The sequence below is a fragment of the Apteryx mantelli genome, chromosome 2 (genome assembly GCF_036417845.1).
Source record: "Apteryx mantelli isolate bAptMan1 chromosome 2, bAptMan1.hap1, whole genome shotgun sequence".
Classification (NCBI taxonomy): domain Eukaryota; kingdom Metazoa; phylum Chordata; class Aves; order Apterygiformes; family Apterygidae; genus Apteryx; species Apteryx mantelli.
This window is the reverse complement of record NC_089979.1, coordinates 42293546-42311101: the sequence shown is the minus strand read 5'-3', so window position 1 is coordinate 42311101 and position 17556 is coordinate 42293546. Positions and strand designations below refer to the sequence as shown.

Below are 17556 nucleotides of genomic sequence, written 5' to 3'. Positions count from 1 at the left end.
CAAAATCGCTGCCCAAAAGGGTGTAATCTGCTCCTGTTTCCATGGGGAACAGGACAAGAAATGATGTATTTTTATAGGGACGATTGGAATGGACACTGGGGAAGCATTTTTAAACTAGGATGTTTTTTAACTAGGAATGATTAAGCAACAGAAGAGGTTGAGCGAATGACTTGGGTAACTTTGGAGATTTTTAAGAACAGACTAAACAAACATGCTACAGTATGTGGAGGGGTTTAATGACCCCTTGAGGTCTTTTCCAGCCTCGTTTTCTGTGCCAGCCGTAGGTCTGCACAACACCTGGGTTGTCACTTTCGTGGGTAGTCTGCAATTATGGGAACATTCAGATAAAACACAAAGGAGCTGCTATTGCTTAAAATAGCTTGCTTTGCTTCTTCAGAAGTGAAAGGAAGGCACTGAGAACACCTAGTGGATTTCTTCCTTTACTATTTTGCTGGGGAAATACTGCATTATTTGCTAAAATACCTTTTTTTTTTTCGTTAGTAGAAGTTCTCATCATGCAAAGCTTTCAGCCACATTTTTTCTGATGTTGACAAAAAATTCCAATGTAGTTAGTGGCAGAATCTGGTTTAAATCAATAGAAAGATTTAAAATTCATTACAATTAAAATCAAGTAAGAATAAAAGACAGAATAAAAGATATTGTGTGCATGTGTATAGGGCTGTACAATAAGGTTTTCTTAAATACCTTTTTGGTGGTATGAAATGTGTAGATATTTGTGTACATAATAGACCTCACTATTACGACTATTGACTCATCTGATACCCTTTTCAGCAATGATATTACCTGTTTTCTCTCAGCTTCTTCCGACTGCACTTTTGAAGCGGATACTACCCGTGTATTTGGCCCCAATCTTCTAAATATTTAAGCACATTTGTAACATTATTCACATGAGTAACCTCACTGAGGTCAATGGGACTATTTAGCTGAAAGAAGTTAAATGTGCTTAAGTGTTTGAATGAGCAGCCCCATAATGTAATTTGCTTAATGAAAGCAAAAATTGTCAAATTTTTATGGCTTGGGGGACACTGAAGACCAAAGTTTTCCTTTTTTGGCAGCTGAGGAGGGAACAATAATTTGGGGAATTTCCTTTTTTCTTGCTTTGCTTCCTTACTTCTCTTTGGGAAGGTTTGTGTCACTTCTGGTATGAGGGTTTTTTCCTCCCAATTTTGTTGAATTGTTTTTATTCCCTTTTGATCTTTTTAATAACTGTTTTTTAAATTCCTGCTCATTCCATTGCAATCACTCTTTCTCTCACTTTTCCTCATAAACAACTATGATTTTTGCAATGCTCTAATAAAAAGACGAGGAGAACTTCCTAGCATAGAATGAGAAGGGTTTCTGTAGGGGGCTGTGGTCACAAAGTGCAGCAGCAGGGATGTATTAAGGTGTCAGAGGGCTGAGCAGTCAGAGGGTCTTAGTTACATTGCGCTATGAAGACGCTGGATTGTTTCAGGCTGAGGATTAGCCCATGGGACGCTCTTAGGATAGTGCTGTAATATCGGTCTCTGTAGCAAGCTCTAGAAGAAGAAACTGTTGAGATTATTCGTTTTTCCTCTTCGCTGAATTCATTTGACTTGGCCATAGCTGCAGAGGGAATAAAAATGTAAGTGATAAATTTACTTGCTTGCTTTCTTTGGATTTCTTGTGGTGGAGGGAGGATCTTGATCTCACTGCAGAAGACAAAATAAAGGATCCAGTTCATTTCCATTTTGGTTAGTTTTGCTCTGTTCTTTACTTGGGGGTGTGACTTTGCAATCAATTGAATCAGTCTGAGTTTTGCTGTCGACTTAATTTGAGCAGGATTTGTGTAGTTCTGTATGAAACTGCATGGTTGAGAGAGAATTACTGAGGGGTAAACTGCCAACAGTAACATATTACTAACATCTCGTCTATTAGGAAAATCTGAAAATGAAAATATTTGTATCCAAAATAGGTGATTTCAGATGGAAGTGCGTGTAGACTGCGGAGCTTCATTAAGAAGAATCGTTCTGGGCTTACCAAAGTGGATGAATTAAATGCCACCCCACTGCATCATGCCGCAGAAGGAGGTCAAATAGAATTAATGCAAATGATCATAGAAGATTCTTCCTGTGAAGGTAACACATATTATTGAACTTATTTATTCAGTTAAATAAAATAGTTCATAAAATCAAAGTATGTGTTACCTGACTGAAACAGATAGGATATGTGTTACCTACATTTATACAGTCAAATACTGTTCAAACTGTCTGTCACAGTTTTCAGTGTCTCCGGTATGCTTTGGGTCACCCTTATTATGTTAGTATTGTTTTTCTCTCTAATGCAGTGATTCAACGTATTTTATTCTATTGAAGACTCAGATTTATAGTCTTCAAATATGAAAAGGAAAACTGTACTGAAATACAGTACATCTGACATTTTATCTTTCTTATATACATTATGTATCTTTTGGTATGTTTAAAATACTGGAAACATAGGTAAGAAGTAATTTAGTTTCCCATATTTGTCACTCAAGTATGTTATCACTCACTTCTATCTTTCTAAATCAGTTCAATTTTAATACATAATTGAATATTTCATGTTGTAGATAAGTATGTTAGATATGTTTTAATAGAATTCTTGGGTAACTTAATAAAAAACTCAATTTATTAGTAATACATTTGATGCAGTTGAAACACTTGCTAAGTTGTGGTCACATGTTTGGTGCTGCTGAAGGCGGAATGCAAGTATAGAAGTAAATAAGACAAAGTATGAAGGTACACAGAAGAAGGTACTGCTTTTTAAAAATTGTTATCATTTCACTCTTGTTTACTTAATAGTGGGGAAGAGTAAACATCTGATGAGATTGGTCATATCCTAGAAAATTCAGGGAAGGAGTGGAAGAGCATGAGGCCTTGAATGAAGAAAAAGCACTCCCTGTAAAAGATGCTGTTTAATAGTTACTATTATTAATAAATATTTCTGGTGCTGTGAAACTACCTATGAACTCCAGTGACAGACTGTGGGCTACTGGACAAACACACTCTAAAAAGCTCATCCTTCACTGAATGGTAGTCAATGTATTTTTAAGATTATTCAGACTGAAAAATATTTTTTTCTTTTCAATTTATCATTTTTGTATTAATTCTTCAGAGTGTTTGTTGAAGTTCATCTCCAATTTTGAAATTCAAATTATATGTATAGACCAGACCAGTTTTCTATCAACATGTACTGATTTACCTCTATGGTGTTAAGTGAATCAGAAAAGATCTGGTCTTTAGTCATCTAATAATTTGCGACCAGTTATTTATTATCTCTCATTTTAATTATTAACACTCACTTGTTCAGTACGGCCTCTAAAGCAATAGCTGCAAATTCAAAGAAGATGTGAAAGAGAAGAGACAAAGAAAGAGGAAAATCAAGGAAGTCTGGAAAAAAAGAAGTGTAAAATAATGAGTAAGAAATAGACAGGTGTTGTACCCCTCTGATCTCTCCACTATTATAATTTGAGAAGATCTAATAAAAAGCTTTATTGATATTTCCTAACCTTATCAAGCTTCCTCTCCACTGTATTTTAATATATTCATATCTCTAATAGAACATTTTCTCTTAACAATATGGTGTATTCAGCCCTATAAGTAATTTGATCTAACAGTGTGTGCGACATGCAGCTTGACTGCATCAGGTAGGGCCTCTTTGTTTTTCACTTTAAGAACTGCAGTAATACAGAGCTAACCCTCCCTTGAAAACACATTTTTTTTCAGTATGATCAGAACATTTGACAGCTTTGCTTTGTGGTTTTTTTCTCTCTCCTTTGAGCTAGTATTAAATGTGATGGATTCTTCTGGAAATACTCCACTTCACTGGGCCACAAAGAAAAACCAGATTGAAAGTGTCAGTTTACTTCTCAGTAGAGGAGCCAATCCAAATATTCTCAACTCCAATATGATGGCACCTTTGCATATGGCTGTGCAGTCCCTGCATAATGAAATTGTTAAAGTAAGTCTAAAGTTCACATAAGTAAACAGACTTGATAAGTAGCTCAGTAGCTGCATGCAGAACACCAAGAGCTTGTTTATATATGCTGTATCCTGGGTGTAGCTCATATGCTCTCATGTGCTCGTACGTCCTCAATACGCTTTGTTTAGCAAGCAGGATGTGTAACATACGGTGCTTGTAGAGAGGTTTGTGTGTTCTCGGCTTAGCAAATAAGAAGTAACTTATTGATTTATATACTGATAGGTGTGCTATTGTAGTAGTCCTAATTATGTTTAACTGAAATTCCTTTTAAATTTTGCAAACACAGTGGCTTTTTCAAGAAGGTTATTTTTAACAATAAAATTTCAAGTAGACATTGTGGTATTTTAAATGTTTATGTTCTGAAAGTTTTTATTGATAATTGCATAGAAAGTCACAGAACTATCAAAAATATCTGTGAAACTAGTAAGTTATATTTTTATTTATTTTAGTGGATTTTAATCAGAAAGCACAGTTCTTAAAACCAACATTTTAATAACTTTGCTTCTTTCATTCTGCTGTTACTCAATTAAAAATTGCAAAAGTACGTTGTGAAGAAATTATTACTAAGGTGTCTATTTTGAACCTTGTAAAATAGAAGAAGCATTGAAATTTTAAGCAAAGTATTTTTCATCATCTGACCAAGCATAATGAGAATGTTTGCACTCCAGTTTAAGTAACTGTCTGACATTTTAGAATTTGTAAAATTCTGGAATTTACTAGGTTAATACAACCTTAACACCGCAGCAGCTAACTTTTCACGTTAAATTTCTCTCTTTTTCTAGTACATCCAAACACAGGAAGGAAAAAAGATATCTCTGTATTCAAAAAGTAAAATTCTTTTAGAAACTGCCAATACTAAAAGATCTCGTAGTCCTCGCATCTCTTACCAAGTCTATATTTACTGTCAATTTAGAATAATAAAATTATAAAATCTGAAATGCCAGATTTTGAAAATGCTGTTGGCAATGAGTTCTGGATTTGAATTATTTTAGAGCTCTGCTTTTGACAAAATACGCGCTCTCATATCTTCCCCGCTATGTTGTTTATTCAAGCTCATTCTCCTTTGGTTTCCATTGTCAAATTGCCCAAGAGTGAATAAAACATGCCAGTTTCTCCAGTGCACAAAAATTCGTTGGAATTACTAAAACAGAATTAAATGAATAAATATCTGGATAGAGGAATAAACGTGTGGTGAAGTGTGGTTGTTTCCATAATCCCTTACTTCTCCAAAATACACTGGAAGCAATTATAGAGATCTTTGGCAACACTGGCAGCTCAGTGTTAGCTGTAAACACAAGGATCAGATTAGGAATACAAAACTGGAAGGGTCCCTGTTTTCATTAAGTCTAGTCTCCCATGATTTCATACAACTGTCCAGCAGATGCCTAGTTGAGAAGGGTCTACAACATTAACATTTTCCAGGAAATACAAAACACTACAATATGTTATAACAAACAAGATGAAAATCCCCAACTGCAATCTGCTACAGAAAAGATTTTGTCACAGTACTGAGGAATTTGTTGAATAAAACTTTAAGACACTTCATGGTTAGCACAGGCTTATCCTAGCTATCCAACCTTCTGCCATAAAGAAATTTATTTTTCCTTGTCTGCTCTTGCCTGCGTTTTTCCCCTGCATATTTTTACATTCTCCCTCATTTTATCCCTTCTCTGCCTTTGCTTTGTGTGGGCTGTTGGCATGCAAATAGAACAAGTCATGATAAGAGCACTATGTGTGATAAACAACAGAAGTAACGGAATAGGCTTTTGTTGTTGTGTTTGGCTTATGGTTGACTGAATGTTATTGTAAACATCTAGATTTTAGTCCAGCATAGCAGTACAGATGTTAATTTGGAAGGCGAAGCAGGGAACACACCTATAATTGTAGCATGTTACAAGGATAATCCTGAAGCACTGACACTCCTGGTAGGTATAATTATCCGTTGTCTTTTAATGTGACTCTGTTTATCTTGATGCAGTGTTTTTCTGTTCCTGCATTCTGTCTTTGTTTAGTGGAGGAAACTTAAATGCAAATCAAGGGCCTAATACTTAAAGTTCTTTACATAGGTTTGTGCATATGTGTGCTGCTTTTTATTTCTTGAGGTGTTGGCACTGCAAATAAACGTTCAGTGGTCACCCTTATAGCATCACTATCCATTATATAAAGGGAGCATCTCTTGGGAAAAAAATCGTAATTTAAAGCTCAAAAAAGAACATTTTTTTCTGAAATAGAAAGTGTTTTATCTTCCTCTATGCCATTCTTTATTTATGCTTTCACTTATATGCTTCCAAAGCAGTGTGAAGAAAACTTGTTAATGAAATGCTTAGGAGCTGTTTGAAGAAACAGTGCCAGCAACTCTTAAATATATTCTGGGATTTCTGAGGTGTATATATTTTGAGAAACATATTTTGCAAAAATGAGATTTAACATTTTGTAATTTAAAAAACTGTTGAAAAAAATCAACGATACTTGAGCTACTTTACTTGTTTATTGGACTTACAAGTCTTGCCTGTGTTGTGAAAAAAGGTAAGGTGTTTATGATTCAAGGGATTATTTTCAAGGTTACTAATAAACTTTAATCTTTGTAGAGCAAATATAAGTGTATCGTAGCAGCAAACAGAAAACAACTTATTCAAGCTAATTTTGAAGGTCATCAGGACACAAAAAGAAACATACATATATATGTGTATATATATGTATGTGTGTGTGTGTGTATATATGTATATGTTTGTATATATATATATACACACCAAGAGATGTTTGAATATAAACTTTACAATGCATATACAATTTTTTTAAAAAGGAGACAATGGAGACTTTATCTGTGACAATGTGCTCATTAGTCAGAATTTTCTGTATGACATTAATCCATACCTAAGCATTATTTTTTCAGATTGAAAATGGAGGGAAAATATGTAAACCAAACAAAACAGGATGTATGCCTATCCATGCAGCTGCATTTTCAGGTGCAAAAACATGTATGGAAATTCTCTTAAAAAAAGGTAAATAATTTGTTCGAAATCAGTTGATGAGATTTATTATTTATGATAACATTGCCAATTTACTGCTTTATCTCTCTCAAAGAACTGTACAAGAAAGCACTTACACATGTGACTGAACTTAACAAGAAGTTAATGCAGTTATTCCCATGGGCAAAATTATTCGTTTGAGTCGCTTTCGTAGGATTGCAGCAACAGCTTGACTGGTTTCCTAAATGTGTACCCATCCATTGTTTAATGAGAGGTGTGAAATGTTCTTGTATTGAGTGGGGAAATATTATTCCTAAGTTAATACACCTGTTTTTTAAAACCTTGATATCTTAGGTTATCTCATCCTCACTTAAAATTTTACATTTTGTTTCATCTCTCAGGTGAAGAATTAGGTCACTCTGCTAAAACTCACATCAATTTTACCAATAATGGGAAGTGCAGTCCCCTCCATTTGGCAGTTCAAAGTGGAGACTTGGAAATGATTAAAATGTGCATTGAATTTGGAGCCCAAATTGATCTAAAACAGGTAAAATGGGCAACAGAGTGAAACATAATTTGATATAACATAGATTTATCTAAAACCCCACATGATAGGGAAATGATGAATAGATAATCGTTGCTGATTTTCTCTTCTAATGAAAAAAAAATGGAGCAGCAAATGGAAATGTGCCTAATTCAAAACAGACAAAATGGCAGGTTTCTTTACACAAGCTACATAGGATGTTGAGAGTGTGAAAAGCTTGCATGGGTTCAAAATGCAATTGGGAAAATGCATGAAAGAAAAATCCATCTACATCTACTAAATACAAAGACATGCTCTGTGGCTCAGGTAGTCCTTGAGTCATAAATAGATGGAGGCTGGGAGAGCAATATGGAGAAGTATTGCTGTGTGCTCACCTTGCTCACAAACTCTTTACTGTGCACCTGCTATCATCCATTGTTAGAAATGGGATATGAAGATGGCTAGACCTGTGATCTGACCCTTTCTCATCATTCTTGTTATCCTCAGTCTCTCCTTCTCCTGTACAGTATCTTCTTTGTATGCAAAGAATGAATTTGTGACACCTGCTCAGTTTGGTCTAAGGGCTTTCTCCCAGCTTCATGATGAATAAACATTTCTGAAAATATCTCAGACATTAATCAAATTATTTGCAAGACTGAAGTCAGCTCATGAGAGAAAGATAAGCATGGTATAGCCCTCTTTTATTTGGTCGATACTTTGAACACAGAACATTTAAATGAGGTGATTTTTGCTGACAGTTCTGGGAAGACAACTGACAATTTTGAGAATGCTTATGGCATTGTGAAAAAGCCCATTCCAATGCATTCAGTGAAACTTTCCTGTTATGAAATGGACAAGGATAAAATTCTTCAGGCATGTATCAAAGCTAGTTTGTCCCATCTAGCTAAATGACACCCTGTTCTGGCAAATCTTGTTCCAATCATTTATTAATTTTTTAATAATTTTATGATAGCTTATTTTAGTTTATAATAGTTTAATGATGTATTACACCAGGTTATTTTTAATAAAATCTGCAGGAAATTGTATTTAAGGAAGACATCTAATCTAGTAGTCAGAAATATCAAAACCAGCATGTTTTCTATATTTGAGAGGTGCATTTATTTGTTTATTCGTTTGTACTAGTCTACCTATGGCTTTCTGCAATTTTCTTTTGCTACAGCTGTTGTATTTAAGGGTGCTGTGTGTCACTGCTTATTAATTCAACTACAAAAAATCGTTACAACCGTCATTATCTCATATCTTAGGGGACTGGCATAGAATAATAAAAAGCTTTGTACTGACCCTTAAATATATCTCTTTAGTCTTTTCTGGTCTTTAAGATCTCTTTGGAGTTTTGCTTCTTTAGGGAAGGACTAAAGCTTGCATAGGAATTTAGGCAACTAGGAATCCTGGGCTAGATCACTAGCATATTTAATAGGTTGGGGCTTAGGCTGAGTTCAAGTGTTGTTTTATTGTCCCATGCACAGAATGAAAAATGCACAGCACTACATTTTGCTGCCACTCAAGGAGCAACTGAGATTGTAAAGTTAATGATGTCGTCCTATGCTGGTGAGGAATCTATTATTGATGCTGTAGATGGGAATAAGGAAACATTGCTTCACAGGTAGGAGGCTGTTCTGCCAGATTTCTTTATAAGTTGTGAGCCAGAATATTCTTAATTAGCCTCACTGTTTTAACAGCATCCAGTTATACTATATACAGGATACTTATACAAAGTAGATAAAAATTAGAAGACCCTCCACATGTGTTGGAACTTCTCTATGGTGTGGGAGATGATTTCAGTAACATATGAAGGAGCCAGTAATTTGGTCAAAATGTTAAAGATTTTGTGCTGAGATAAAAATCAAAATGGTATGATCTGGTTATCTCAGAACCATGCTTAGGAATCGCTGACAGTTTGTACTGAAAATTCAATCCAGTAAAGAATTAATAGGTGAATCAGTTTCTGGATCTGTTAACAGCCTCGGCGGCTGTGGAACAGATGGACGTTAAACCTCATCTAATGGGGCTTATATTCTCCAGCAAATGAAAGGAAAAAAATATTAAAAGTGATCTTGGGTTTTTTGTTCCCCTCCCCCCCCCCCCCAAAAAAAAAAATCATCCAATACCTGATCAGGTAAAGGTAGATGATAGTACAGTTCACTATGACTGCAGAGTTGCAAATGGCTGTTTGTGTGTTTAACAACCTTATAGACTTTCAAGATCTACTGAAATCAGAGCACAAAACTGTGGAAGAGTTTCCCTAGTCTTCTGTAAGAGAAAGGCACTCAGTTAAATATGCTGACTGCCAACTTTATGGAAGATAGTTTATCTCACCATCTGTGAATTTTTGCAAGAAAGATATATCTCACTGCATTCAAATAGAGTGTAATAATTTTACATTGTTACTCTACAAGGAGTATTACAATATGAAATAAATGGTAGAAAGTTGGAGGCAGTAGACATAATTGTTCTTTGGATGGTGGGTATAAAGTGGAATAATTTATAGATAAATGAAGAAGTTTGAAGTGGAATGTGTTGTAAAGTTAAGATAAAGATTGGGTGCATTTGGAAATGTTACGGTGATAAAACCCTACTGAAGACAAAGTGATGACAGAACACCAAAGAAAATTGTGCAAACACATTGTAGCCTTACTACTTACTGGATAGCTGGCCATCATAACTGTGGAAATGATTGTCCTAGGAAGAAGTTCTGGACAATAATGAATGATACTCTTTTGCTCCCTGTGTCTGTGAAACAGAAAAAGAAGTAGTATCAAGAATTGTCAGAAAGTCATCTGAATCTCTCAGAATGTAATTAAACTAAAGAGGAACTTTAACTTGCTGAGAGCAGTGAAGGAGCATCTAGGCTGGACATGATTAGTCACGTTCCTACTGTCATGTTTCCATCTGAGTATTTTATAAAATGGTTTTGCTCTCTGTTCAGACACCTTGGAATTTCTTTTGGGTGTGTGTGAAGCATTCAATATTTATGCCTGACTGGAGAGGTCTACTATAGATAACGGAGGTGTCTCTACCCATTTGGAACCATGACGTTATTATTAAAGACCATCTTTGCAGTAATTGCTTCTAACTATAGTATACGCTGTGTTATTACCTCCTATCATGCTAAGGGAAGTGTTATCTTTGAGATACAGTATAACCTTGGAACTGTCCTTCTGTGTTGCTCATTTTGAACTTCATTGTCAAAACTTAAGAGAGCAGGTATTTGAGTAAAAATATTTAGTAGAGGTCTAACTTTTTAAAACATTTAGAATGTCTGTATTAATTGTGCAATAATTCCTGCTTTGATTTTTTTTCTATAATACAAAATTCAATCTCTTACTGTAGGATAAAACTTGAGAATTTTTCATGTGTATAGATAGCTTTAAAATATTTTTGGTAAATTAATAAATGTCACCACCATTTATATCAGGTGGTGAATGATTCTTTCCTTATTTTTGGAGTTTCACTCCAAGGAGTGGAGGAGAATTTCCTGTCACAGTCTGATACACATTTAGCTGAGTTATTACAATTTTAGCCCTTGCTCTAGGAAAGTATGTAGTAAGCTAGTGGGTGTTTTTGGATGATTGGATCAGTTAAATTGATTTGAAGCTCTAGGTCTGCATAGAACAAATTGAGTCTGAAGCTTGTGGAATTCTGTGTTGACCTTGTGTGGTACAGCAAAAGATCTGACATATAAAATGAATGGTTCTGTTAAAAATCAATGTTAAAATGCCTATTGACTTGACCAGTCAGGTCTTTGTTTCCCACACTGAATTTTCAATGTATTAATTGAATTGAACATAGTTAAAAAAAATCCATAACAAAAGTGGAAACAATAATTTATTAAAAGGAATTATGTAGTAAGGTATCTCACTCTCTTTCTGTTTTATTAAAAAGATATTTATTTGAAAATACTACAAAATGCAGCAATTGGAAAAAATATTACCCTTTACTTTGAAACTTCCTTGTCCATTCTAATATTACTATATTTTTGCATTTTTCCCCACAGGACAGCATTGTTTGATCATTATGAACTGGCAGAGTATTTGATTTCAATGGTAAATATTTAATCAAGCAATATGTTTATAGAGATTATTGCTATCTATTCCTACAGGTCTGCATAGAGAAATTCGTAAAGGAAAATTTTTCTCAGGTATAGGTTATTAGATATATATAAAAATATATAATGACAGTGGTAATTCTGGGTCCATAAAAGCATCCCACAGTTACAGAGGATGAAAACCTGCATTTTTGCTTTTTTTTTTTTTTACTTATTGAGAAAGGTTTCATAAACATCTTTTATCAGATATGGCAAACTGTTTCAGTCATCTTCACGTTCAGAATATGAACTATGTAAATGAAATGAGTGTTAAACATGCATTGAATTTAATCTGCTTTTCCCAGAAAGAAATTATTTTTCTCATGTATATATATATCGTTGTTCTGGGTCACATAGCCATATATTGAGGTTTGTGCCGGATCTAGAAGTATCTTTTACTCTGAGTATAGTTTAGTTATATTTCTTCATTCAGTAATTATGGGGGAAAAAGAGAAAAAATGTAACTTGGGATGCTGCTGGCTATGCTGAAAGTGTGCATTAGCTGCAGTTATTAAGGTTCATGTAACCATTATATGCCCCGCTCTGAGGGTGTACACTGCTGAGGAAAATTTCAGAAGTCGATGGAAATTTTCCGTTTTATGTCAGCCGAGATTTTTACTTAATTTCTTGCCAACAATGTTAGAAATGTTCTCTTCTACATAAAATTATGCTTTTCTAAGGAACTCTGTTAAAGGGATTGGATTTAGTCAGAACTAGATGTTGTGCATATTTTTAATGAATTACCAAATGTTAGCTGGTGCTGTTTGACTGCTGACACTTGTCTGAAAAAATTACCTGTCTACAGAAGTTATTACCTGAGAAATACAGACACAAGTTTTTGCATGTGGAGCCTTGTGTGCACAAACTATTGGGGGAAATCTTTAATGATCCATTTGCTAAGAACAAACTGGTATTCCTTTAGTGTTTGATGATTTTGGCCTCTTTCGTAGAAAAGAACCCGTGCTGAAGGTTTGTTTGACTTTCCATATAAAGTATGTCAGTTTGAAACTTCAGGACTGTTTTTATTTGACCTGCCTGGGAATGGATCAAAATATGGCAGTCCGAGTTAATGGGATGCAGCGCGTGCTACCTGTGCTGCCTCCTCTCTCGGACTCCTGGCAAGATCACTAGGCATCGCCTGTACTGTGGCAGACATGAGAGTGAAAAAGGAAAGGTGCATAGAAACAACTGCCTGACACTGATTTTACTGCTCAGAAAGAATCGCAAATTTCAGTTCAGAATGGCTTGCTGGTTTTAATAAAGGACAAAATATATTTATTTTATGCTTTAAATATCCATGCTCGATGCACATTACCTCATAAATAATTTCCTTTATCTTATTCTTGGCACTTTTCATGTTTGAAAATAAAAATCATTGTAAACAGATACATCTAGCTCTTCTAGACAATAAATATAAGATAATCCATGCTAAAACATATTGTCCAGGCAAACAATGTATGCTATTTATATCTAAATTACACCATTTTTTTGTAAGATGTAGATGAATGTGCTACACAAAAATCAGAGAATCAAACTGTACAGATATTTCTTGTAGACTGTTTCATTATGTTGCATTTGGCCTCCACATAGCATTGCACTGAGTACATACTGTTGTTTCAATGACACATACAGCTGTGTCTTTGAATATTTGTCAACTAGGTGAACTGAAGCCTTAAAAAAAGGAAAAAAGATGAAAACCTAGATCAATATTCCAACTTTTAAATATAACAAAATTTTTTTAAAAATTATTTGTAATTTGATATACAAATTAGGCATTTTAAACACAATGACATTAACAAATAATGCCATTGTGGCCTTTGCCACATTTGCCATTTATGTACATAGTGTCTGGTCTGTGCACACAAATGATGCGACTGTATTTGCAAGTTATGTGCACAGTTGTGTGTGTAATTTAAAAAGGAGTTAAGATAGGAAAATTAGAAGGGTCTTACAGTTCAGCTAGTATCTTAGCTATTTCTTTGGATCTTTTAGTAATTTTGTTGTATACTGGACAATTAAGCATTGAGATGTCTGGTGCTTCTTGAGTTTACTTCTCTTAAAGATTGTTTCTCTTCATAAATTCTCTTGAAATATGCTTCTTCAGAGTAATTAAGTGGTACTTTTACACATTTTTTGCCTCTTTTTGAACGTCCTTTTTTTTTTTTCCTTTTTTGTGTTCCTTCTTTTTCATTAAACGCACACCAGAAGATTAAATTGGTATAAATACTAATTGATATTTACAGTTTTTATATATCATATTTATGTGTCTATTCATTTGTGTTTAATTCATATATATTAATGTATGAATGAAAAGTAAAAAGTTCATAAGCTAAACTTATAAGTTGTTAACTCATCCATATCATAAATATTTGTGTCAATATGAGAGATACTTCTTCTTATTGTGCCAAATACGAGATGAATGCTACTGAATTCATTTTGCTGAGGACTCAACAATATTAGCTAAAGAGAAAGTGATTATAAGATTACATTATTAAATGTAAATTGCTGCCCCTGTGTTCACTGAAATGAATGAGCCACTTGGATAAAAAGGTCCCTATTCGTTCTTTTGATGAATAAGAACGTTTTTCAGAGGATGGCTAACTTTGTAGAAGAGTAAGCAGAGAAAGGGTCCTGCATGGGTTACAATCAGACATTTCATCAGCATACATTAGAAGCTTCCTGTTCCCTGTGGTGAAGTAATCACTGAGCATTTATTGCATATTTCTTATTGCTATATTACAGGTTTTATTATCCTGGAAAGTAAATATTGATCATGAGTATAGTTAATTCTCTTTTGATTTAGAGCTGGACCCAGGTATCATTCAGGTTAATGGAAAAACTTCCATTGACTTTTCAGTGATCATTGGATAACATGTGAAATAAAACAGAATTTGTTGTATACTCTGATAACCTCACCCAATTTGTCTTACAGCTCAATTTCTGGAAAAACTGTATCTAAAATATCATAAAATACACTTCTTGTTAGCTCATTTATTTGCATCTTCATGCTCCCTTATCGGCAGGAGTTGGTGGATGCAGATTTGTTTATGCTTCTGATGTTTTGCTAATATGACCACAGTGATGTATCAGCTTGGCAACACAAACCTCATGCAAAAACAGACAAAACAAAACTGAGCTTTTGCTGTAGTATCTCATTCCAGTCCTTGTGCTTCCCCTAAGTAAAATAAGTCATATCAAAACCATTAAGTTTGGATAACAAAAATATGCTGTTGACACAACTACATTGTGGTCAAAATTAACTTGGCTGGTTTAGTTTATCATGGCAAAAAAATGAAGATATATCAAGCTATACAGGTTGAAACATGCTGGTTTCTGAATGTATTATTGCTAGAACAGTATTCATATATGTTAGTACAGTGGTTCAGAAGTATCTTGTTCTGATAATAGTTTGTTAGGTAAGAGCACATCATTCAAAAGGGCTGTAATTTTGGTATTTTTCCAGAGCATTAATCCTACCATTTTCAAATTAGGACTATATATTTAAATATATATAAATGCATGGCAAATTATAGTAATAAAAGGTCATCAGATGTGAAGTCAGTATACCTAGAAGTAGGCCACTGTTATTTAGGTGTCTAAATACTTATTTAGATGACTACACTGATAGTTTGAAAACATGATTGTTTTATATAAAGATGTGTTTATTGAATTTACTTAATCTGGAGCATCTGGAGCTACTAAGAATGCCTGTAATTCTGCTATATTTATAAAGGCCAGCACCATTTAAAATTTGTATTTATTCATTATTCATGATAAACTTGAAATTCTTTATTGCAGGGAGCAAATATTGATAGTGTTGACATAGAAGGTCGATCCCCACTTCTGTTGGCCACTTCTTGTGCATCATGGAAAATTGTGAATTTACTGCTCTCAAAAGGTACAAAGGAGTATATACATATGATACACTTCCTTTGAGCAAAGTTCATACCTGTTAAAACTCTGCGTCTACATTTCAATTCAACACTTCAGCATATAGTCCAGGAGCAACTGAGCTAAACAGCTGTTCTGTGCAGGTGGCCCTGAAGATAAAGGAAGAATTAGGATGATGATTTCACCCCTTTTCATATAGAGTGAACAGACTATAGAAGAGTGTGTAGAATTTATGAGTCCACATTTCATGCTTCTCAAGGTACAGGTGACACTTGCACTCCATCCCTGTGTTCCTTAGGAGCTCTCCACAGTAAGCAGAATAGTGGAATAAATACACCACTTCTGCAGAACCATGTTTCTTACCACAAATCAATATTGTTTTAATGTTTGTATTTCAAGTGTTGCCTGCAACTTTATTTATTCACAGTCACCTTCACAAGGTTTGAGCTTTGTTTTTCAATTGCCATTGGTGCAAGCTAAATATTAGTGTATTTCCTCATTATTAACATAATTCATTTTGTTAATGTTTTTTATCTTCAGTAAAAGGTTTAATGTAGTAACAATTATTAAGGACTTTATTAAGATATATTTTTTCCCAACTGGCAAAAAACTTCCCATTTCCTGTTGCTTTATATAATGTTTTTATGGATTATTACTCAAATAACTGCTGCATAAAATTACAGTGATTTTGAGAGTAGTGAAACATTGTTAAGACAATATGATTACAATGGGAGTGAACTGTAAATACAATATTAGAAGTGGCAATCATCTGCATCTTTAAATCATGTCTAGATTTGTGGGTGCTCAGTATCCCTGAATTCAAGGGCCACATGTAAATCTTAGTGCTTTAATGAGATATGATATGCATACACACACGAGATGATGATGAAATCTGAGCAAGAGGAATAATTTTTTTGTGAATAAAATGCTACAGCATAGTGTTGACTTGAAATATTTATTTTATAGATTTGTTTTCAGTATTCATTACTTAAATATCATCAATAAGTGCTAGAGGTCAGCAGTTTTGAAACTGCTAGTATTTATTTTCTTATTTATCTAGGAGCAAATGTATCATTAAAAGATCATCTTGGTCGGAATTTCTTGCATTTGACGGTATTGCAGCCTGGAGGATTGCAACATCTGAATGAGAAATTTCTGCAGGTACAGTGAGCATCAGTTTATGCCTTTCAGTTACTATTATTAGAAAATGTAAAGAAAAAAGCAACTACTTTTTCCATTTTGGAATGTTTGTAAAAGTTTTGGTTGAGTTACCCAGTGTCCCAGAAAATAGTTTGAACAGGTACATATCTCTCATGAAAACATTTCAAAACCAATAATACAGTTTTCTTATTGCCAAGCAAAAGGAATAACATAATCACATAAATTATTTTGCTGTTGGCAGATTGAATAGCTCAAGAGGTAGGCAATATAATATAGAACTTTTCACTTTTACTTTCCCAGTTTGTATGCAGTAAAGCTAGGGGACATGCTCATATTCAGTCAAGCTCCAGGACTTGCATAGCTTACAGCATATTCTGCTGGAATTCTCTGTGGACACAACTGTAATGAAGTCTTTGATTTTGTTTTAAAAAGGATTTCAAATATTTGGCTATGCTGAGGTAAAATACTCGTATTGCTAGAGCGCAAGCTCACTTGAAGGAGATAAGTTTTCTATCATTCACAGTACCAGGAATAACATTTTAAATGTGAATCAAGTAAAACTGATCTTACAGCATCCACTGTAATCTGTAAACAACTTTAGTAATTTAGAATTGATTTAACGTCCCTTTTTCAGTAGATTTTGAGAATCAACTTTAAAGTGGAGCTATAACTCTAGTAACTAACTAGTGTCTGCATTGATTTCGTAATTATTCTAAAAATTCAGACAAAGGAGTGGAGCAGACCGGGATGGGGATTCTTAGGTTTTTTAAGAAAGGATATATATAGAAGAGTGAGTGACAAGGTATGGAGAAAAACAGGGAAATGAAGATGAGAAAGAGAAATGCAATTATAAAACAGTGTACTGATAGTGCCTGACAGCCAGAGTTCTGCTGCTGAATACAGCTGAC

The 17556-nt window shown here is 34.3% G+C and overlaps 1 protein-coding gene across 1 annotated transcript in view; it reads left to right on the top strand.

Annotated features, from left to right (window-relative positions):
- TRPA1 (transient receptor potential cation channel subfamily A member 1) overlaps positions 1-17556 on the top strand; it is a 40083-nt gene that overhangs the window by 447 nt on the left and 22080 nt on the right. Inside the window, exons 2-10 of the mRNA XM_067290548.1 lie at positions 1955-2117; positions 3803-3978; positions 5817-5924; positions 6893-7001; positions 7370-7515; positions 8979-9115; positions 11507-11555; positions 15395-15494; positions 16548-16648. Of these exons, the coding sequence (XP_067146649.1) occupies positions 1955-2117; positions 3803-3978; positions 5817-5924; positions 6893-7001; positions 7370-7515; positions 8979-9115; positions 11507-11555; positions 15395-15494; positions 16548-16648 (1089 nt within the window). The remainder of the gene's footprint in view (positions 1-1954; positions 2118-3802; positions 3979-5816; positions 5925-6892; positions 7002-7369; positions 7516-8978; positions 9116-11506; positions 11556-15394; positions 15495-16547; positions 16649-17556) is intronic.